This window comes from Littorina saxatilis, linkage group LG5 (genome assembly GCF_037325665.1).
Source record: "Littorina saxatilis isolate snail1 linkage group LG5, US_GU_Lsax_2.0, whole genome shotgun sequence".
NCBI classification, from domain to species: Eukaryota; Metazoa; Mollusca; class Gastropoda; order Littorinimorpha; family Littorinidae; genus Littorina; species Littorina saxatilis.
Window position 1 is genome coordinate 36,944,467 of NC_090249.1, and position 24,286 is coordinate 36,968,752.

The 24,286-nt window shown below is 39.3% G+C and overlaps 1 protein-coding gene across 4 annotated transcripts in view; it reads left to right on the forward strand.

The window, feature by feature from the left end:
• Positions 1-18,037, forward strand: part of LOC138967020 (calpain-9-like) — a 133,927-nt gene extending 115,890 nt beyond the window's left edge. For all 4 annotated transcript variants that reach the window (XM_070339463.1, XM_070339465.1, XM_070339466.1 and 1 more), the window contains exon 15: positions 17,738-18,037. In XM_070339463.1, coding sequence (XP_070195564.1) covers positions 17,738-18,022 — 285 coding nt within the window. In that variant the 3' untranslated portion in view covers positions 18,023-18,037. The remainder of the gene's footprint in view (positions 1-17,737) is intronic.
• Positions 18,038-24,286: the final 6,249 nt, after the last annotated feature.

Here is a 24,286-nt window from a genome sequence, read left to right on the forward strand (position 1 = left end):
CACACCCGATCGACGTGTATAGACGTGCTCCTGTGATCAGCAAGGCTAGTACTTGTTTGCCGAAGCGAGGAAGCCTTGCAAACTTTACTGACCTTTTTTTTCTCCAGTTGTGACGCGAGTGTCAAACCCGAGCGAGGTGTACCTGTTCTCGAGATCAAGGACTTAGAGCATGCTGTATATACCGATGAACGGCAACGCATACGAAGAAAGGAAGATTACGATGAAGATGTACGGCGGAAGTGAAATGGCAGATTTTTGTCCACGTAGGGCTATTTATATACATGTGGGGGTCCGACTAAATACTACGCGACCGAACGCGGCCGCACGCGGCCTTGCAATACCTTGCGCTACCAAACAAAAGCATGTACATGTACCATTTTTTATATATATATAATATCTTCACAACATTATCTGTCTTAAGTCACACCCCCCGCGGGTTAGGGGGAGTCCCATATTGGTTGGGACGAGAAAGAATTTACCCGATGCTACCCAGCATGTCGTAAGAGGCGACTAACGGTTCTGTTTCTCCTTTTACCCTTGTTAAATGTTTCTTGTATGGAATATAGTCAATGTTTGTAAAGATTTTAGTCAAGCAGTATGTAAGAAATGTTAAGTCCTTTGTACTGGAAACTTGCATTCTCCCAGTAAGGTCATATATTGTACAACGTTGCAAGCCCCTGGAGCAATTTTTTGATTAGTGCTTTTGTGAACAAGAAACAATTAACAAGTGGCTCTATCCCATCTCTCCCCCCCCCCCCTATCCCATCTTCCCCCTTTCCCCGTCGCGATATAACCTTGAATGGTTGAAAACGACGTTAAACACCAAATAAAGAAAGAAAGTCTTAAGTCACAGAAATATAAAATAAGGGAGTTATGATGTATTTTGCGACGATCTATCGAGCGAAAGTGAAAGCATCGTGGTTCAGCGTCCGACCATGTTCGCATTGATCTAAGAACGTGGGCTCAACCTCAAAATAAAGAATGTTCATGTAATATTTTTATATATCTAGAATCTTCACAACATTATCATACTTTGTACCGAGTTTTAAGTCACAGAAATAAAAAATAAGGAAGTTATGATGCATTTTCGAAGAGCTAGCGAGCGAAAGTGCAAGCATCGGATATCTGCGTCCGACCATGTTCGCATTGTTTTTAGAATCGCAGGCACGACCATAAATTAAAGTACGGTTGTTTAATATTCTTATATATCTAGTATCTTCAGGACATCATCTGCCTTTACACCGAGTTTTAAGTCACAGAAATAAAAAAAATAAGAGAGTTATGATGCATTTTGGAAGATCTAGCTAGGATGATGATAATGATGATGAAAATTATGATAATGATGACTGATTATGATAATGATGATGATGATCGAATGAATGGAGCAAAAGAGAGCGATAACTAGAAAAATGAACATCAGCATACATGTACAACAAAAACAACAACAACAACAGCCTCTGCGTGTGAGTGTGTGGGAGTGTTTTTTTGTGTATACTGTGAGTGTTTGTTTGTATACGTGTGTGTTAGTGTGTGTGTGTGTGTGTGTGTGTGCCCGGTGTCAGTGTGTGTGTGTGTGTGTGTGTGTGTGCCCGGTGTGTCAGTGTGTCACAGTGTGCACGGTGTGTCAGTGTGTGTGTGTGTGTGTGTGCTCGGTGTGTCACTGAGTGTGTGTGTCACTGAGTGTGTGTGTGCTCGGTGTGTCAGTGTGTGTGTGTGTGTGTAGTGTGTGTGTGTGTGCTCGTTGTGTCAGTGTGTGTGTGTGTGTGTGTGTGTGTGTGTTTGTGTTACTGTTTGTGTGTGCGTCTGTGTCAGTTGAGGTTTGAGTGAGTGTCTGTGTCTGTCAGCTGTGTGTGTGTGTGTGTGTGTGTGTGTGTGGTGTGTGTGTACGTGTGTGCCCGGTGTGTCAGAGTGTGTGTGTGTGTGTGTGGGTGAGTGTTTGTGTGTGTGCCGGTGAGTGCGTGGGTGTGTGTGTGTGTGTATGTGTGTCACGTGTACGCGCGCACGTTCGCACTCGTGCGTGGGGGTGAATGTGTCAATATTCGCAAATCATGAGTACACACACACACACACACACACACACACACACACACACACACACACACACACATGTTCGTATCGACGTATTTGAGAGAATAAGTTTTTCAGTGAGAATGAATGACTAAATATAAGGGACCAAAACATCAAAATCGCCAAGAATGGAGTTACGCAGGAATTCCACGACGACATCATGCATGTAGTATTTGGGCCAGTAGGGTTCCGGTCAATAGAGTTTCGAACGGTCCAGTAGGCATGGAACCCAACCCCCATCCTACTTGTTACGCGAGCACTCAAGTTGACACGATTGACTCACATCGCCCCTGTCAGTTTTCTACGGCTGAAATGACAAGCCAAATTGTGGATGAGGCACTGAGTTAATTTGTCATACTAGTCTTATCGACTTCAAGTTGGTTCCAAAGTCAAAGAAATATTACATGTAGCCTCCATACTATGGATCCGCGGACACGAGACAATTTTGTCGAAAGTGTGAAATTGACTTGATGTTGTAGTTGTTGCTGTTGTACATATGTGCTGGCCGCTCACGCACACACAAACACACACTAACACTCACGTATACACAAACACTCACGTACACACAAACACTGAAACACTCACACGCAGAGGCTGTTGTTGTTGTTGTTGTTGTTGTTGTTGTACATGCTGATGTTCATTTTTCTAGTTATCGCTCTCTTTTGCTCCATTCATTCGATCATCATTATCATAATCAGTCATCATTATCATAATCATTTTCATCATCATTATCATCATCCTCGCTAGATCTTCCAAAATGCATCATAACTCCCTTATTTTTTTTATTTCTGTGACTTAAAACTCGGTGTAAAGGCAGATGATGTCCTGAAGTTACTAGACATATAAGAATATTAAACAACCGTACTTTTAATTTATGGTCGTGCCTGCGATTCTAAAAACAATGCGAACATGGTCGGACGCAGATATCCGATGCTTGCACTCAGTTTCGCTCGCTAGCTCTTCGAAAATGCATCATAACTTCCTTATTTTTTATTTCTGTGACTTAAAACTCGGTACAAAGTATGATAATGTTGTGAAGATTCTAGATATATAAAAATATTACATGAACATTCTTTATTTTGAGGTTGAGCCCACGTTCTTAGATCAATGCGAACATGGTCGGACGCTGAACCACGATGCTTTCACTTTCGCTCGATAGATCGTCGCAAAATACATCATAACTCCCTTATTTTTTTTTATTTCTGTGACTTAAAACTTGGTATAAAGTCAGATAATGTTGTGAAGATACTATATATATAAAACAAATAGTACATGTACATGCTTTAGTTTGGTAGCGCAAGGTAGTGCAAGGCCGCGTGCGGTCGCGTAGTATTTAGTCAGACCGACATGTGGTGTTGTCTGATTGGTTGGTTTCTACTCGACTGATTATGATTCCCTCACGTGCACCGTGCATGCAAGTGGAATATTCTAGCTATTTTTGTTATCAAATTGTGACCCTCCACCACAAAATGAGTCGCACATGTCACCTCGCGCAGTTCTACGCCAGGCCTAAATACATCTGGGGGGTGGCAGGTGTTAGTGTTTAAGAGATATTTGCAATTAAACACCCTTCTGGGTCCACACGGACCCACGACGACCGGCGAAGGTTAATTTGGTATTATATTCCGACGACGGTTTTCTTACACTTGAAGTATGGTCACATTCGTTAACTGATTATTGTGGCACAGTGATGAAGGTTGTAATGAACAGAACCTTTGGATATTCCTGTTACCCGAGATTATCATTGATATTATTTATTTTCTTCAAATTGTGTTATGTGTTGTGTTGGTCCAAACTAGCGGTTGACGGGTGTCAACAATGGTGCAAGAATCAATACACAAATGTTTCTCATTATGTGCAGTATTCTTCAAACTTAAGATTCACACAAGGCGAGTATAATAACACGAACCGAGTTCAACAATATAAATTGCTAATTTATTTTTGATGTGTTGCTTTTTGATCACATATGAGTCAAATTTGTGCGGGGCTACATGTTTTCCAAATGACCATCCCCGGGCCCTACATACACACACACACACACACACACACACACACACACACACACACACACACCGTGACACACACACACACACACACACACACACACACACACACACACACACACACACACACTAAAAATAAAAATAAAATGTTTTATTTCTAATGGACACGACAATTGAAATGAAATAACGATCGTACCTCGAGCGCTTTCTTAAATTCGGAGATGAAATAAACGCCTCGTCAGGCACATTTTCTTCTCAGAATCAGCGAGGCGTTACCTGGTCCCGTCAGTTTGCAAAACACCCAGCACGTTTCTTTCAAACCAGAAACTTGAAGCCGTCTTCAGTCTGACATGCATTCATGGGATGTAATTCAAGCTCGGCATATCTTTTAATCTGCAGTAATGCGAGTCAAGCTCATTTTAAGCTGAATAGAAGCTAAAAAGTTATTTTTTCCCCTTTAATTTCCCAGTAAATTAACTATGTTTTGTTTTTCTATAATTGTTCTAAGGGTGTGATCATCGGATTGTTAATTTGTCTAAATATTAACAGTAGAATCTTAGTAATTTCTTCAGTAGCTTGCCCTGTGTATACAAAAGTGTGTTTTGTTTGTTATTTGTAGCCTTAAACTTACAAAACAAATCACTTTTAAAAACGTCTTATCACTTTTACTCGGGGTAGACAGACTCCAGTCTTATTAGCACTGGATATAGTTCCTTTCCGCGTTGGAGAGATTTTACAACTTTTGTACCACACAACAATGAAACACACAACAGTTGTAAAGTGACCAGGGCGAATGGTTAAAGTGTTCTGCCATTAGCACCCTCATCTGAAAAAATAATAATAATACTAATCAGAGAAAAATGTCAGTAACCCAATGAATGGTATTTTTCTACAAATCCATGCTTGAAGCTCGGCCTTAACCTTCGCGAGAAGGGTGTTTGATTGCAAATATCTCTCAAACCAGTCGGCATTTGTTAATGAGCTTTTAAGAATGCCTCAGACACATAAAAAGCTCTTATGTCCTAAAAGATCATTAAATTTCAGCGAGCAGTAATTAAAAAATCAAAGGTAAAATTTAGACTACACACGGAAGACATCGTGGGGCCATGCAGACCCATGTTTCTCAAACTGAAGGAACTTACAAAAAAACTAGGGAGAGAAGTCACAAACCTTCAGGTATTGGCTCTAAATATCATTTTCTACGATCTGTTTAATTTTGGAGTTAATAAGCAAGTCGAGTGGAGCGAAATTAATACATAACAATGTGGGTCCACACGGCCCCACGACGTCTACAGAAGGGTATTCACGTTTTTCCTTTTTTGAAAAGCTTTAGTCCGCACGGTAAAAATTAAATTAATAATTACTTCTCGCGGAAATTTAACCACGGCGTCTACGAAAGGGGATGCACGTTTGTGCTTCTTTGGAAAGCATGGGTCTACGGAAAGGTATGCATTGTTTTCATTCTTTAACAAGCATGGGTCCGCACGGCCCCACGATGTCTTCTGTGTGTAGTCGATAACCCGGTCGGGCGAAGGTTAAATGCTAGCCTATGTTTGTTCACAGCTGGTGCTGTTTAAACATTTCCAGGGCCGGACTACCGGGGGGGTTATGGGGGTTGCGCAACCCCCCCCCCCCCCCCTAGCCTAAACATGTACCTCACTTATTTAAAACATTTTTTATTATTGTTTATTTTATGCCGTTTCATGCAAGGAGCGACCATTTTGCTATCTCAGAATATGACCTACCCATCAGCTTCAGGGGGCTTCGCCCCCTGACCCCCACTGGCAACCCCCCCCTCCTCTTAGCCCAGTCCGGCCCTGATTTCAGGTATGTGTTTTCTAATGATATCAATTTATTTTGGAGGGATGTTGCTGTTTTTCTTTGGAGCATTCTAAGCAAAGAATTTACACAACAATCAATCAATCAATATGAGGCTTATATCGCGCATATTCCGTGGGTACAGTTCTAGGCGCTCTGCAATGATGCCGTGTGAGATGGAATTTTATACGGCCCGTAGATTGCAGCCATTTCGGCGCATATTTACCTTTCACGGCCTATTATTCCAAGTCACACGGGTATAGGTAGACAATTATTAACTGTGCCAAAGCAATTTTGCCAGGAAAGACCCTTTTGTCAATCGTGGGATCTTTAACGTGCACACCCAATGTAGTGTACACGGGGGGTGTTCGGACACCGAAGAGAGTCTAAAGTTGACTCTGTGAAATAAATTTCCGCCGAACGTGGGGACGAACTCACGCTGTCAGCGGCCAACTGAATACAAATCCAGCGCACTACCAACTGAGCTATATCCCCGCCCAACACTGTGTCATCATCTCCGTCTGAAACGCAGCTAAAGTTGACAGTGTACAGTTAAGATAAAGACTACCGTTTAGTTAATGACTATCTGAAGAAAGTAACCTTTCCGTAGAAGGCCACGCATTCACACAAGTGACAACATAGTTAATTTGAGCTAAAACGATTTAGCACATCTGCTTTTTCCTATTATAAGGGTGCAAGAAATAATAACGGTTTATCTCCCAGTCGTGAAGGTAATAAAGTATCACAAGTAGAGCACCTATATTTGATCAAATCAAATATTGTATTACCAAGTTAACAACACGAACCTAAATGCAAACGATGGACCAAAATGTCAAGTTGTATAAGGTTATACTGCCGTGTGTTGGCAGAAAGCAGTAAGTCCAAATTTGGTCAAAATAAGATTGTCGTATTATATTGCATAGAAAACAAAGGCGCATCTTTTGTCAACATTTCTAAATTGTGCGATCAATTATTGATTTTTTAAAAGAAGTAAGTTCACTTACATTTTGTTAATCAAAGGAATAAATTGGCAAATGGAAGCAAGTCCATTGACTTCTTGGTTTTCAGCTTTGCACTGGACTTACTTCCTTGCCAGCATCATTACGTGAATGCATTTTGCATAGCTCTCTGCTCTCGCAATTTCTCACTTGAAAACCTTTGTCTAGTTCGAGAAATTGGACACCTTATTGTCAAATCATGTTTCCTTTTTATTATACAAAGTAAGAGAGAGTGAAAGAGAGAGAGAGAGAGAGAGAGAGAGAGAGGGGGGGGAGACTGAGACAGAAAAAAAAGAGAGAGAGAGCGAGAGAGAGAGAGAGAGAGCGAGAGAGAGAGAGAGAGAGAGAGAGAGAGAGAGAGAGAGAAAGAGAGAGAGAGAGAGGGTTATGGCATAAGCAATACAAACTAGCTTATTTTCAACCAGCCCTCGCCCAGAGAGGGACTATTCTAATCGTATATGATATATATTGACTTACTTGACTTGACTTATTCCTGTAGACTCCCTGTGGAGCATAGGGCCGCAACAACTCCTTGCCAACGCACCCGGTTCTGGGCAGCTCCTTTATATGATATATATACACATGTAAATCATTTACAAAAGATAAACATAAAAGTAAAAAAAAAATTTAAAAAAAAGGCAGAAAAGCAATTTACAGGACTATGTATGCTTACACATTACAGGCTTTACACGAATTCTTACGTCATGTTCAGAATTGGGAATTTACGGAACATGTTTAAACAAAATCAGAATGTGTTATCAAACTGAGTTTTGATATGATGAAACACTGATGCTATATAGACACAATATGATCAATATGAAAATAAATCAAAAACGAAGTCTTCCGTCACTGTGACTTTTCGTAATATGACATTAAATGTAATGAGAGGTGTTTTTTGAAAGTGTTGAGACTCGTTGGGACTGTTTCCGGGAGAGAATTCCACAAAACGCTGCACTAATAAGCTACACTTGATTTAAAGAGATCTATCCGTGGAATAGGGACATTGAATTTTCGGTTTGGTTTGGCTTTAACTTTTGTAATGAAAGCACGTGGTGCACGGCCGGAAAGGATTTTGTGAAGGAGTACGTCTTTATTTAATTTAAATCTGTCTTTTAAGGGCAAAATCTTGAGTTTCTTATAATCGTCAAAAACAAGACTAGATTGTTTCAATATAATCAATTTCAGTGCTCGTCTGTGTAGAATATACAGTGGTTTTGACATATTTGCACTGGCAGAGTCCCAGATGGTCGAACAATAATCCGTGATCGTTTGTATGTATGCGTTAAAAAAATCATAACCTTGAGTGTGGATCAAGAAAGTGTTTTATTCTGTTCAACAGATATATTTTCCTCGACATGGTTTTACACAACGACCTAACATGATGGGCCCTAGATAAATCATTATCGATATTAACTCCAAAAACTTTGTGATCTCCTACTTCCGCTATTGCGTCGTTGCCAATTAATATGAAATGAGGATTATTTTTTATGTTTAATCTTTTTTTCTTGTTGTAATTAACATGTATGTGGTCTTTTGGTCTTTATACGATCATCTACACTGTTCTGCAATGATGCATAAACTTTGTCTAATTTTTTATCAGAAGTGTGTATGGTCGTATCATCAGCAGAATTCACAATCATCATTGATACAAAAAGGAAGATCGTTAATATACAGGGAGAAGAGAAGTGGCAAGAGAGAGAGAGAGAGAGAGAGAGAGAGAGAGAGAGAGAGAGAGAGAGAGAGAGAGAGAGAGAGAGAGAGAGAGAGAGAGAGAGAGAGAGAGAGGCTGAGTGACAGACATACAGACAAGCAGACCAAAAAAGGGATGAGAGAGAATGTGTGTGTATGTGAGTGTGTGTGTGTGTGTGTGTGTGTGTGGTGTATGTGTGTGTGTGTGTCTGTGTGTGTGTGTATATGTGTGTGTGTATGTGTGTGGATGTGGCATTTGTCACAGTTTGCGCCACCCTGTACAACAAATATGAATTTTTTTGTGGATGGCAATTTCTGGGTCACCCTCTACTAAACAATGTCCTCTGATGACCTCCTACTAATGGAACTGTAATGATGAATGGCCTTAGAGTATTAATCAGCTAAAGCAAACGTCAACTATTTTCCTCCCGCGGGCGAAACGTTGGCACAAACGCTACACGACAGCTTGCCTTTATTACGGGAGATGACTCTGCCTCGCATTAAAATAAAAACAGGTTCACCTCGGTTATTGTCGCCTGATACTTACAATTTCCTTTCACGTAACAGCATAAGCCTTGCCCTAATTGTGAACATGGGAACATATGTAGATGTTACACACGGAGTCTAGGTGGATATTACACAATTTGGTCGAAGTTAACGGATCATGATAAATACGAGATTAATTTATTCCACCTTTGGACAGTTGGTTTTTTTTCCAACAAAAAAGCTGTTTTTGTGCCACAGTTTAATCAAAACCTAATCTGTCCGTTCAGTCTACCTACGTTGGTGAGTGATTATAATGCGTGGCTGCATAGCTCCGTCAAATAAATCGATTCTGTTAACATTTCACTGCATATATTTGTGTTTGGAATGAAATCAAGCACATTTGTACACTGATATACTGCTCAGTGTGGCGGTAAAGGAAGATACTGTTGTGTCCTTTCCATGTTTTGGCATCGCTACCTCGATGTTCTTTCGTCCGTATGGAGTAGCAAACGAACTTGTGCCCCGTGTTTAAAAGTTGAACACCGTAGAAAGTTCGGTTTTCTGAGGTAAAATAGTGAATGAAACAGGCTAGACCAAAACAGTAGAGAAGCAATCAAACACACTACGAACTTGTATAATAGTGAAGGTTTACATGTCGACTAGATTTAGATCAGCCAACAGGGCTCTGCCCAGAAGGAAATTACTATGGGTCAATCAAATTCTGATGGAAACAGCGTTGACAGTTTGAAGCTAGTGGGGCCCGGTGCATGCTGTCTTCTCCCCCACCCCCCCCCCCCCACCCACCCCCCACCTCACGCAGATAACGTTGTAAATAATGGCCGCACAACCAGACTCCGGTAGCCTGGCACAGCAATCAGATATGGAAAGCCGTTTGGCTCATAACCATTACACGTGTAATAAATCATAAATACACGTGTAATAAATGATTAATACACGTGTATTTATTTCTTATTGCACGTGTAATTTATCTTTTTATATTTAGTCAAGTTTTGACTAAATATTTTAACATCGAGGGGGAATCGAAACGAGGGTCGTGGTGTATGTGCGTGTGTGTGTCTGTGTGTCTGTGTGTGTGTGTGTGTGTGTGTAGAGCGATTCAGACTAAACTACTGGACCGATCTTTATGAAATTTGACAGGAGAGTTCCTGGGTATGAAATCCCCGAACGTTTTTTTCATTTTTTTGATAAATGTCTTTGATGACGTCATATCCGGCTTTTCGTCAAAGTTGAGGCGGCACTGTCACGCCCTCATTTTTCAACCAAATTGGTTGAAATTTTGGTCAAGTAATCTTCGACGAAGCCCGGACTTCGGTATTGCATTTCAGCTTGGTGGCTTAAAAATTAATTAATGACTTTGGTCATTAAAAATCGGAAAATTGTAAAAAAAATTAACAATTTATAAAACGATCCAAATTTACGTTTATCTTATTCTCCATCATTTGCTGATTCCAAAAACATATAAATATGTTATATTCGGATTAAAAACAAGCTCTGAAAATTAAATATATAAAAATTATTATCAAAATTAAATTGTCCAAATCAATTTAAAAACACTTTCATCTTATTCCTTGTCGGTTCCTGATTCGAAAAACATATAGATATGATATGTTTGGATTAAAAACACGCTCAGAAAGTTAAAACAAAGAGAGGTACAGAAAAGCGTGCTATCCTTCTTAGCGCAACTACTACCCCGCTCTTCTTGTCAATTTCACTGCCTTTGCCATGAGCGGTGGACTGACGATGCTACGAGTATACGGTCTTGCTGAAAAATGGCATTGCGTTCAGTTTCATTCTGTGAGTTCGACAGCTACTTGACTAAATATTGTATTTTCGCCTTACGCGACTTGTTTCTAATGCTATGGAATAGCATAATGATTAAATACACGTGTAATAAATATTTCATACACGTGTAAGAAATGATTAAATACACGTGTAATAAATATTTCATGCACGTGTAAGAAATGTTTATTACGCGTGTTTTTAATCATTTCGTACACGTGTATGACATTTTTATTACACGTGTATTAATCATTAATTACACGTGTATTAATTATTTATTACACGTGTACTAATCATTTTTTACACGTGTAATGGTTATGAGCCAAACGGCTTTCCATAATCAGCGGAAGGCGACGCAAGCAGTAATGATGACAAGACTGAGGGTGCAGGTCTGGCTGATTGGATGGGGAAATTGCCATCATATTTTCTAGACGTTCCCCTTGATAACCTTGCTATACTTGATGAGCCGCTCGACTGTTTTAATACTCTGTGATTCTTCTGCCACTTGCAGATCCACAGGGAGTGTCATCCCCACTTTGCCCCTTCTCTGTTTGACATTTCTCACGCTACTGCAATTTATACACATATTTTTTTAAATTGAATGTTAAACCAGCGATTTGTCTGTTGGGCAGTTTATGAGTTTAATCGTTTTTGAAGGTGTATCTCAACACCACAATCCCCCTCTTTCCACCCCACTCCTGTGTTTGCATCAGTGTCTGAAATAAGCATTGTTTCTATGCATATTTGTACACACACACACACACACACACACACACACACACACACACACACACACACACACACACACACACACACACACACACACACACACACACACACACACACACACACACACACACACACACACACACACACACACCGTGGCACACACACAAACATACAAACACACAATTACACACTCACACACACACACACACACACACACACACACACACACACACACACACACACACACACACACTAGTTTACATGCTTACAGCTTATCAAACACTGAAACATTTATGCATACAGTGTTGCATGCAGGCACAGTCACACACATGTTACACCCTGGCACAAAGTGAGACACTGATAACAACATGCTGACATGCATCCCTACGAACACAAACTCACACTGACACACACACACACACACACACACACACACACACACACACAAACTCACACTGACACACGGGGTCCTGATTTGGCCTAAATGGTCCGCTGGACCCAAAAAGCAACAGCTAACTAACTAACTAACTAACTCTCACACACACACACACACACACACACACACACACACACACACCCGCCACCAAACTCCTGCCCCTCCAGCTGGGAGAAAAAGCCTTGTGGCATCCAACATAAGACCTTGAAACAGAAAAATGTGTTTGTTTTTTGTGTGTGTATGGTGTGTTTTTGTGTGTGTGTTTTTTGGGCATGTTTATTTTTGAGTAAAATTGTGGCATCCAACATGAGACCTTGGAACAGAAAACATTTGTTTGTTTTTTGTGTGTGTGGTGTTTTTTTTGGTTTATATTTTGTGCATGCATATATGTTATAATTGCTTATTTCTTTTATCTGTTTTGTGCATGTTCCCACAACTCTGGGTCCTACGAGCTGCGGAAGGAGTGGGGCCTCAGTCCTGACGCCGATCAGTCCCTGAAGAACATGACCAGCATTCCGCTCATCGGCCCAATGGCGCTCGACATCATTCTACGCTGGAGCAAGTGCCAGAGTCTCTCCGTTCTCCAACAGCTGAAAGACAAACAGGCAGACAGACAAGACAACAAACAAGCAAGTAAACGAATAAACAAATTATGAAACAAAGAAACAAACAAACTGACAAATAAACAAGCAAACAAACAAGTAAACCATCAAATAAACAAAAAGCATGTACATGAATAATACAAAGTAGGAATGTATCATTATGTGTATGAAGATTGAACAGGCAATGCAATAAGTATATAACCTGCTGCAAACAACCACCCGATGTTAAAGGGCAAGAAGGTTACATGTGCAAACCACTTAAAAAGTGATACATAAATAAATAAATATATAAGGTTATGATGCATTTAAGCGTAAATATCAGTGGTTCTTTGGAAGACCAAACAGTGTCGGGCATTTCAAGGCTTACTATGTGTTTAATAAGATGTTTGCACAACTGTCTTTTAAATGTTGCTGTTGTGCTAAGGATTTTAAGAGTGTGTGGAAGTGAATTCCAGATTAATAATGCTGAAAATGCTAAACTAGTCTTAGGCTTACATAAATCAATGGGTAGTAATGGTGGCAGTACCTTCTTGGGACCATACCTATCTGTTGATTTTTAGTCAGAGACTGTAAATAAGGAGGCACCTCGATGTGATAGATCTTAAACATCCACACTGCCGTAACAAATTTAAACTGTAATGGAAGTTGTAAAATATTTAGTAACTGACATTTTTAAATCAGTTGGAATTGTAGAAACTGGTGAAATGAGTGTTATGGCACGATGATGAAGCGATTTTAATTACTTCATATAAATATTACCACAACCATCCCATAACATTGAGGAATAATTAATGTGGGGCAATATGTCCGCGTAATAATAAAGTTTGAGTGTGGAAAAGTCAGCTTTTTACATTTAGTCAAGTTTTGACTGAATGTTTTAACATATAGGGGGAATCGAGACGAGGGTCGTGTTGTATGTGTGTGTGTGTGTGTGTGCAGAGCGATTCAGAGAAATCTGCTGGATCGATCTTCACGAAACTTTACATGAGAGTTCCTGGGAATGATATCCCCAGATGTTTTTCCATTTTTTCGATAAATGTCTTTGATGACGTCATATCCGGCTTTTTGTAAAAGTTGAGGCGGCACTATCACACCCTCATTTTTCAATGAAATTGATTGAAATTTTGGCCAAGTACTCTTCGACAAAGGCCGGACTTTGGTATTGCATTTCAGCATGAAGGCTTAGAAATTAGTTGATGAGTTTGGTCATTAAAAATCTGAAAATTGTAATTAAAATTAATTTTTTTATAAAACGATCCAAAAACAATTTCATCTCATTCTTCATCATTTTCTGATTCCAAAAACATATATGTATGTTATATTCGGATTAAAAACATGCTCTGAAAATTACAAATATGAAAATTTTGATTAAAATAAAATTTTCGAAATCGATTTAAAAACAATTTCATCTGATTCCTTGTCGATTCCTGATTCAAAAACATATAGATATGATATATGTGAATTAGAAACAAGCACAGAAAGTTAAAAAGAACAGAGATACGGAAAAGCGTGCTATCCTGCTCAGCGTAACCACTACAGCGCTATTCTGGCTAGTCAATTTCACTGCCTTTGTCACGAGCGGTGGACTGACGATGCTATGAGTATACGGTCTGGATGAAAAAAATGCAGTACGTTCAGTGTCATTCTGTGGGTACGACAGCTTGCTGAATGTTGTATTTTCGCCTTACTCGACTTGTTTTCTCTCTCTTGATAACTTCTTAAACATACAGCTCAAGTGAGACTGCCATTTTAGTTCTGAATCAAGTACAACACCTAGGACCTTATGCTTCACTTGTTCAATCGGTGTAGTATCTAAGGTGACATTAAGACGGAATTAAAGGTGCAAGTTTACATTTTCGTCGTGTGGTGATAACCATACGTATGATCTTGTCTGTGTCAATTATCATGGAGTTTGTCTAACACCAGTCAAAAACCTCAGTGATGCTTTTCTGAAGCAACGTTTCAACAGATGAAAAAGTGTGAGCAGGTGTGTACAATGCTGCGTCATCGGTAAAAAGGTCGTTTATTACTTTAGGATCAGATATTTGCAAAGGCAGGTGTCACGAACTGAAACCTCTGCTGAACAATCCTTCTCATTGCGGCCAATGCGCATGCGCCAATCTTGGACTTAAAAAGTGCGACCCTTTGACCGAACGAACCATGGGTTATGGTTAGGGTTAGGATTAGAGTAAGGGTTAGGGTAAGGGTTAGGGTTAGGGTTAGGTTGTTCACGACCTGATTAATCTCCCCATGTTAGCGCTTGCGCATTGACCGCAATGAGAAGGATTGTTTAGGCAGAGTTTTCAGTTCGTGACACAGGTCGTAATTGTAAATAGAGAAGAGAAGTGGTCCCAGGACAGACTGTTGAGGAACTCCTGACTTAAATATCCTTTTGAGGAACTCCTGACTTAAATATCCTTTTGAGGAACTCCTGACTTAAATATCCTTTTGAGGAACTCCTGACTTAAATATCCGTTTGAGGAACTCCTGACTTAAATATCCTTTTGAGGAACTCCTGACTTAAATATCCTTTTGAGGAACGTCTGCCATTAAGAAAGACCTATTGCTGTCTATCGGAAAGAAATGACTGAAGGAAAGTTATGGATGGAGAATTTTCAAAATAATTATAGCGATCACTTTTTTTTTTAACAAGATGGAATGATTAACTAAATCAAATGCCTTCTTAAAGTCCAGAAAACAGCACATACTATTTAGGAACGATTGAAAGCCGATAGCCATGAGTCACACAGTTTCATGAGAGCAGGCCGACAAGAATACTGTTAAAAAACCTGGCTGAAATGGATGTAAGAGATTATGACGTTATAAATAAGTGTGTAGGTGTTTGTCAATATGTTTTTTCGAGGCAACAGTGAAATAGGTCTGTTAAGACTTTCGTTTTGGGTAGCGGAATAACTTTGGCATATTTAAATAAATTTGGGTATAAGTTTTGATCTATGCATACATTGTACACACACGTCAACAGTTTAACAATATATGGTAGAGCTAATTTTGATATTTAAAGAGGTTGAAATGTTATCAGGATCCATTGACTTTCTAATTTGTAAATTAAAAATCATTTTTCCAACTTCATGTATTGCAATGTGGGGAATTGTGAACATGTTGGAATCTGTAAGTTTACTACAACAAACTGATTTTGATGACGGAGAACATTCATATTCATCACTTTTAACTCCACCTTGTGCTGAGAACAGCAGTTTTCAGGAAGTAAAAAAAAGTGTTAATTAAGGAATTTGGGCCAATTTGAATGGACAAAGATTTAGAGCTTTTGCGATAAATATGAACAACTTCGTTTATAGCTCCTAGTCGACAAATAGATGCAGTGTCCTTCTTCTTTGTAATCAGTTGATTAAGATAATCATTGTTAACGTCACGGATCATATCCTTTATTTTATTTCTTTGTTGTTTATACCCTACAATCATTTTATTTTGTTATACAAATCTTGTGATGATATTGCATTTAAGTATGTCTGTCTTATACCATGGAGGAAGGGTGGGATGTTTTTCCCGCTTTTTCTGCAAGGATGTATGCTTATTAATGACATACCTAAATGCATAATTCAAAGCAAACAGGGCAGCATTGGCATAAATAAGAGAGAGAGAGAGAGAGAGAGAGAGAGAGAGAGAGAGAGAGAGAGAGAGAGAGAGAGAGAGACACACACACACACGCACGCACGCACGCGCGCGCACACACACACACACAGACACACACACAGACACACAGACACAGACACAGACACAGACACACACACACACACACACACACACACACACACACACAGGCAGCTGCATATTAACATTATGTTTATCTTTATGGTTTCTGCAGCGGCTGTAGAGTTTTTACTTGCACGAGAGAATGATGGTGACATCGTCAACCTTGGCCTTGGCCTTTTTCCGGTAGGTGGCGTTTGACGTCGTATCATTTAACTTCTGACAAACTACACACTTACGTTTGCTAATAATATTATCGACACTGTTTGACTGTTATATACTCTTTGTTTTAATTCATCTGTCAATGTCAATCCGCGTGCTTGTTTATTTGTCAGTCTATCTCTCTGATATCTCATACGAGCAAAATATATGAGTTTATTTTGCTGATGCTTTTCAATTTTATTTTTACCTTCTCAGTGAAAGTAATCCCTACTCTTAAAACGCGAGCATAACTACAGGGTGACCCCAAACAAATGCAACCCACAAAAGCGATAATAACATCTAAGCCTACATCTGTTAGATGAATAGCTTCGTATTTGGGAGACATTAATTTCAGCTTTTGCATAACCCTTCCACAAAGTAGCAAGTGGCCTGGCTTTTGTGCAATTTCCTTAAATGTTTCCAAATTCGAGGATCGTCTTTAAGAGTACGAGGTTTGAAATAGAGCAGTAGCCAAAATAACTCCATTAAAGCCCTTCAGATTGTTACATTTGGGGTTATTCGAATGACCTATTATACCATAACCAACATTGGACAATCAGTGACTTTGATTATTAGACGTTATTAGCATTTTTGTGGGTTGCATTTTAATTTGGGTCATCGTGTACCTTCTCAAAGTCATCTTCCTCAACACAGCTCAAAAAGAATGATTACATTTTCTAGCTCTCCAAAAGTGTCATTTGCAATAACGCTGTTTAAAATATGGGCATTTCCAAACCGGACAGCACTTCCCCGATCATTAACAACATTTACTCTGTTAGGGGCAAGCAAGAAGCTCTACTTGATTGACCTTTAGACAGACAGACGGACGGACGGACTGACAGACAGACAGACAGACAGACAGACAGACAGACAATCTCTATCTCTCTCACCCCCACCCCACCACACACACAACACACATGCACGCACTCACATCCGCAAACTCACCCGTACACACACACACACTCACACACACACACACACACACACACACATACACACACACACATACACACACACACACACACACACACACACACACACGCGCACACGCACAAACCCAGTACGCTCTTGCTTCACAAACATTCAAGAATATGGTAATTGTCCATCATTTTACCCAAATTATCAACATAAACAAGGCTCACCGCTCACTGTCTATAACATTTTCCATCACATCTACAGACGGGCAACGCTCCCATGGGCATCGACGAAATCTACTCCTTGGAGAAGGAAACAAATACTGATGGAAAGGAATACACTTTCATCGGCAATGCCCAGCAGATAAACGCAACGTACATGCTGGAACCAGGAGAACACACGCTTCTCGTTCACACTGACAAGCCCGACGTGGAGAAGCAGTTCACTGTAGTGGTCAGGTCTTCTTCTCCTGTGAAGCTGAGGCAAGGCAAACGAAAGACAAAGTTGCACAAAGCACTATCGTGCTGGATGCACTTGAATGATAGATAGACTTGAATGTATGTGTGTGTGTGTGTGTGTGTGTGTGTGTGTGTGTGTGTGTGTGTGTGTGTGTAGTGGTCAGGTCTTCTTCTCCTGTGAAGCTGAGGCAAGGCAAACGAAAGACAAAGTTGCACAAAGCACTATCGTGCTGGATGCACTTGAATGATAGATAGACTTGAATGTATGTTTGTGTGTGTGTATATATATATATGTGTGTGTGTGTGTGTGTAAATGCGTGCGTGCGTGTGTGTGTGCGTGTGTGTGTGACATAGAGAGAGAGAGAGAGAGAGAGAGAGAGAGAGAGAGAGAGAGAGAGAGAGAGAGAGAGAGAGAGAGAGAGAGCGAGAGAGAGAGAGAGAGAGAGAGAGAGAGAGAGGCGGATGGACTTGAATGATAGATAAAGAATATTAGCACAAATAAGTCAGCGTAACCAATTTACGCAAAAGAAACAATTCTTGACTGTGTGTAATTTTCTCCTTTTATATAATATTATCTTCTTTATATCCCTATTAATTGATTGCTAAAGCATGAAAGAATTAAAACATGTTTTTTGGGGGTATGAATTGCAGGTCTTATCAGACAGGGCTGTAGAGGGGAGACCAAAACGCCGTTTTCTGATGATGGACACTCGAAAGACGGAAGTACACTGAAGGTGTATTACTCTTGAGGAAGGTGTGGAAAACGGCTTCACCTTCCAAATTATCCAATAGAGTTTATTCAAATCTTTATACAACGCGTGTTGAGAAAAGTGCAGTGTGCATATATGTATATTTTTAAAATTATTATTGGTCAGTTCCCATTTCGTATGCTCAGTGTACGTTTTTACATTTAGTCAAGTTTTGTTTTCCTTTCCAATTTCAACTTTCAAAAATCTGTAGGCGGGGATAAATATTTTCTCTGTTTTTGTTTTTCGCTTTCTGTAACTATGACTGTTTAAAGGAAAGTCGAGAAACGGCACAGGTTCCGTATGAGCAAATGGCTGAGAATCCATTGTACTTGTGACTTGACAGGGCTTACCATTGCCAAAACCAGATATAAACTTTATCATATCAGGTATCAGATTTTGAGGTAAAATAAAAAATTTCATGAGAAACTATAAATTCACTGAAGAGTACCAGGTACTTCCCATGATAATGTTTAATAATCATTTTATTTTCGTCAACAATCGGAATATTGAAATGTTCACGTGAAGTACAAGCCGCCATTGAAGTCAATTTGCGTACCCATCCCGTCTCCCCAGCGCGAAATTAGCCAAGATTACGGATACTTAGCATAAAGTTTGTTTTTTAACCTGGAGCCTTTTGACATTGGGGAATGACCTTTTTCGACAGTACAATAGAATGTTTTTTTCTGTTCTAATTCTTTTTCTTGTTTCTCTTCTTTTTCTCTTTCTTTTTTAACACACACACACACACACACACACACACGCTCGCGCGCGCACGTTTTATATTCGTTCACATGCACACGCATTTTTTTCTTGCTCTTGTCTCGAAATTTCTTCTGTTCATGTAGCCCGTAGTTGTATGTTTATTCTGTAGATTGTAGAGATGAGTAGTATGGGAAGTAGAGGATTTGTAACAGTGTTTGCATTTTGAGTACCTTTTGTGGCTACAGTGGCCGTTTGTGCGTTCGAGCTTACGATGTTTTAGTAATATCTTTCTTTTTCCCGGTAGTTGTGTACACACTTTGACGGTTATATCTGAATTATCACAAATAAGATTCGTTTTGACGTGGTTGTTTCCTTTGTGGTTCGAAAGACTGTTTGATTACAGTAGGTGGCGTTATAACTTGTTTACCATTTTTTTGTTTGAGGAGGTGTGGGTACCACCTGATACACCCCAGTAAAGTAATTTAAGAGTTTTTTGTGTGATGTTTTTGATGTGAAGACATTAGTGGCTGAATTCATTTTGTTTGTACGTGAGTTATGTTCTTTTTCTTTGGTTGGGCGGCAGTATGGAAGTAGGGTAGCAAATATTTTGTGAGTTATAACCCCCCCCCCCTCCTCCGCTACCTCTGCATAATGCCGCAGCTGATGTAGAACGAGTTCCGCTCTCAAACCTCGAAAACCTGCCCGATTAGTTTTCTGTTTCAGGTCTCAGGTTTTGATTTTGAAATGTGGGTTCAATTAATAATGTACGCACGGGTCAAGCCCGTTTGAAAAAAAAATTTAACTTTATTTTTTTTTACAGAAATAAGGAAATTTTAGTAATATATGTCTTTCTGGCTAGGTTCTAAAAGTAGTTTCCAAGTCTGGGAATGCTGCTCCATCTTTCGACGAAGTCCGGACTATGGGATTGAATTTCAGCTTGGCAGCTTAAAAATTAGTTAATTAGTTTGCTCATTAAAGTTGTCATCTATAAAATCGAATTTTTACTAAAACAGTTAGAAATGATTGCATAGTATTCCTCATCATCTCATGAATTCAAACATATATAGATATGTCATGTGTACACTTAAAATGTGCTCAGAATTACAGAAAATAGGTTAAGTAAGTACAGTACTACGTCTCGCGAAGACGAACGTGACCCGTCTCGGTCTTCGGGTGTGGTTAGTCGAGACTATCTAAATATACTATCGATGAGTGTTTTTTGGTGTTTGAGTTTGATGCCGACAGATTTACTAAATGTTTTTATATCGCTTCACGCGACTTGTTTGTTCTTACAATGTATTGGTTTTTGTGAACCATTGCCTGTTTGGCCTGGGTGTTTTATCTTGTTTGCTTGAAATTACTGCATGGTGTTTCTCGAAAGAAAATGACAATAAATGTTCTGTTATGCATTCTGTGTGAAATACCAAGAGGTGTCTGGTCTGTAAAGAGTTTCAATTTGATTTTTATGTTTTCAAGATAAATGGTTTTTTCTCAGATCATGAATGTGTCGTCTTGTTTTTATAGAGAGTAAAGTCTTGAGTTATTGTGCAGAGTTTAGAATTAAAATATGCAGTCATGCATGTTGTAGGCTTGTAGAAAAAACAGCAAACACAGTACGTATAAGATTCAAGGCTGATATATGCAGCATATTTTTGTTTTTAAGGCTGGTTTCACAAAGTCCCTTGTTTTTATTCAAATAACATTCCCCCGAAATCGGCGTATGCTGCCTGAATGGCGGGGTAAAAACGGTCATTCACGTAAGAAATCCACTCGGCCTAAAACATGAGTGAACGTGGGAGTTTCAGCCCATGAACGAAGAAAAAAAATTCAGACAACATTGCTTCTGTACCAAATTTGATCAGTATGGCTGAGACCTGTTCTTCAGTACTTTCATTTTTTATATTTAGTCAAGTTTTTTTAGTCAAGTTTTGACTAAATATTTTAACATCGAGGGGGAATCGAAACGAGGGTCGTGGTGTATGTGCGTGTGTGTGTGTGTGTAGAGCGATTCAGACTAAACTACTGGACCGATCTTTATGAAATTTGACATGAGAGTTTCTGGGTATGAAATCCCCATACGTTTTTTTCATTTTTTTGATAAATGTCTTTGATGACGTCATATCCGGCTTTTCGTGAAAGTTGAGGCGGCACTGTCACGCCCTCATTTTTCAACCAAATTGGTTGAAATTTTGGTCAAGTAATCTTCGACGAAGCCCGGACTTCGGTATTGCATTTCAGCTTGGTGGCTTAAAAATTAATTAATGACTTTGGTCGTTAAAAATCTGAAAATTGTAAAAAAAAATAAAAATTTATAAAACGATCCAAATTTACGTTTATCTTATTCTCCATCATTTGCTGATTCCAAAAACATATAAATATGTTATATTCGGATTAAAAACAAGCTCTGAAAATTAAATATATAAAATTTATTATCAAAATTAAATTGTCCAAATCAATTTAAAAACACTTTCATCTTATTCCTTGTCGGTTCCTGATTCCAAAAACATATAGATATGATATGTTTAAATTAAAAACACGCTCAGAAAGTTAAAACAAAGAGAGGTACAGAAAAGCGTGCTATCCTTCTTAGCGAGCGCAACTACTACCCCGCTCTTCTTGTCAATTTCACTGCCTTTGCCATGAGCGGTGGACTGACGATGCTACGAGTATACGGTCTTGCTGAAAAATGGCATTGCGTTCAGTTTCATTCTGTGAGTTCGACAGCTACTTGACTAAATATTGTATTTTCGCCTTACGCGACTTGTTTAATAGTTCAAATTGTTTTTTTCTGCAAGTCTCTACAGTAACTGCTTTCTCTGATTTAAAGGCACACTCCTTCTCGTGAAAACTGTGCGGCTCTCCATCGCAGATCTTGCCAGGCTTTTACATAGGCTAAGACCCTCCCTACCCTGACTGCTTGCTGTGATGAAATGCATTTAAAGTGGCTTTTTTAAAAGGTCATTCGTGAAAAACATTCCACTTTGCACAGAGCACCCAGGCTGTCCATTTTTTTGGTATGTGTCCAAGTGGAGGGATGGTCTTATCCCATGTAAAAGCCTGACCAGATCTGAGACTATGAGCAGATCTGTTTACACAAGGAGTGTGCCTTTCAGCTTTAGAAAATGATGTGGGGTATTCCTTCATTAAGACATAAATGCCATGTTCACCTGAAACACCCTGCAGGGACACAAATTATTCACATTTCTGTAAATACATGCTATGCAGTGCCCTCTGCCTTTCATTTTAACAATCACAATTTTGACATGGGCATTAGTGTGTTCTTAAATGTGTCATTATATTATGTGTTTATGTTTGCCTTCAATATCTTGTGCCCTTTTGTTTTTATTGCATCATTAGTATCTGGTAGAGCTGAGACATCAGACCTTTAAAGATTTTAAAACTTCTGATTCAAGAGTATTTAACCAAATACCAGAAGAAATGACAGACCTGACCATGCGAGAATGATCAACTTCAGACCTGTTTCATAAATGTAATTAAACAAAATTTGGATCCCAAGTTGGGAAAAATGAAAGAAAAACAAAACAAAACATCGGTACCGAGTGGCTTTAATGTATGTTTTTGTAAGTACATATATACCACTCTGAAATGCTCAACAAATGATAGACTTGAGAAGCAATTGATTTTCATTTAACTGTATGAATGGTGTTTTCATCACATCCCACTGACCATGTGATTTCAATATACTGTTGCTCATTCACAATGTTGTGTTCTTCAACATCCGTACTTTTTCATTATGCTGAACAAAGCTATCACGCAATCAATCAGAATAAATTCGTCAGAAAATAAAGTGGGCTCTTTGGTATTTATGAGTGTGTGTGTGTGTGTGTGTGTGTGTGTGTGTGTGTGTGTGTGTGTGTGTGTGTGTGTGTGTGTGTGTGTGTGTGTGTGTGTGCGTGCTGTTGAAGGGAGGAAAGTTTGAAAATATGAGAACACAGAGTTTAACTGTTTACTATTTACCATGATTTCCTTTGTTGTATGTTATCTCTTTAGAAAACCGGCACGGTTGGCCTAGTGGTAAGGCGTCCGCCCCGTAATCGGGAGGTCGTGGGTTCGAACCCCGGCCGGGTCATACCTAAGACTTTAAAATTGGAAATCTAATGGCTGCTCCGCCTGGCGTCTGGCATTAAGGGGTTAGTGCTAGGACTGGTTGGTCCGGTGTCAGAATAATGTGACTGGGTGAGACATGAAGCCTGTGCTGCGACTTCTGTCTTGTGTGTGGCGCACGTTATATGTCAAAGCAGCACCGCCCTGATATGGCCCTTCGTGGTCGGCTGGGCGTTAAGCAAACAAACAAACAAAAATCTCTTTAGAAACAGCCTGCGCTTTGACAGTTTTTTTTCTCAGAACTGACATTTCTTCGCGGGGCACTCTTTTTCAGAAGAAAACAATTTATTTAAAGATTTGTGATTTTAGTGCTTTGAGTCCAGACTCATATCTCACACCCCCAGACTGCCCACTTTCAGTGGCTGCCAAGCTAGGTATACACTGATCTGAAACTGTACAAACACAACTGAATACTGAGCAAGTAAAGAAATCAACAAACCTAGAAAGGAACAGAACACGCACACACCTATCAACAAATAAAATAATTTTTGTGTAACATTTCCTGAGTAACCCAACACCAAAGCAAAACAAAACACATTTCGAATAAATTGTTAAATGATTATATTTGAAGATATTCGCGTCTATCTATTTAGACACAGACGGATAACGGGTTCTGTAAACTGGCTTGTTAATAAACGAATTAAATGTCTTATGACAAAAAAATCTAAACAAACAACAACAAAAATAATGAAGATAAATTCAGAATTGAAAGAGAGAAAAACGCCTTCGTAGACTGTTAAAAGGAACACTCCAAAATCAAGAAAACAACACGAAAAACA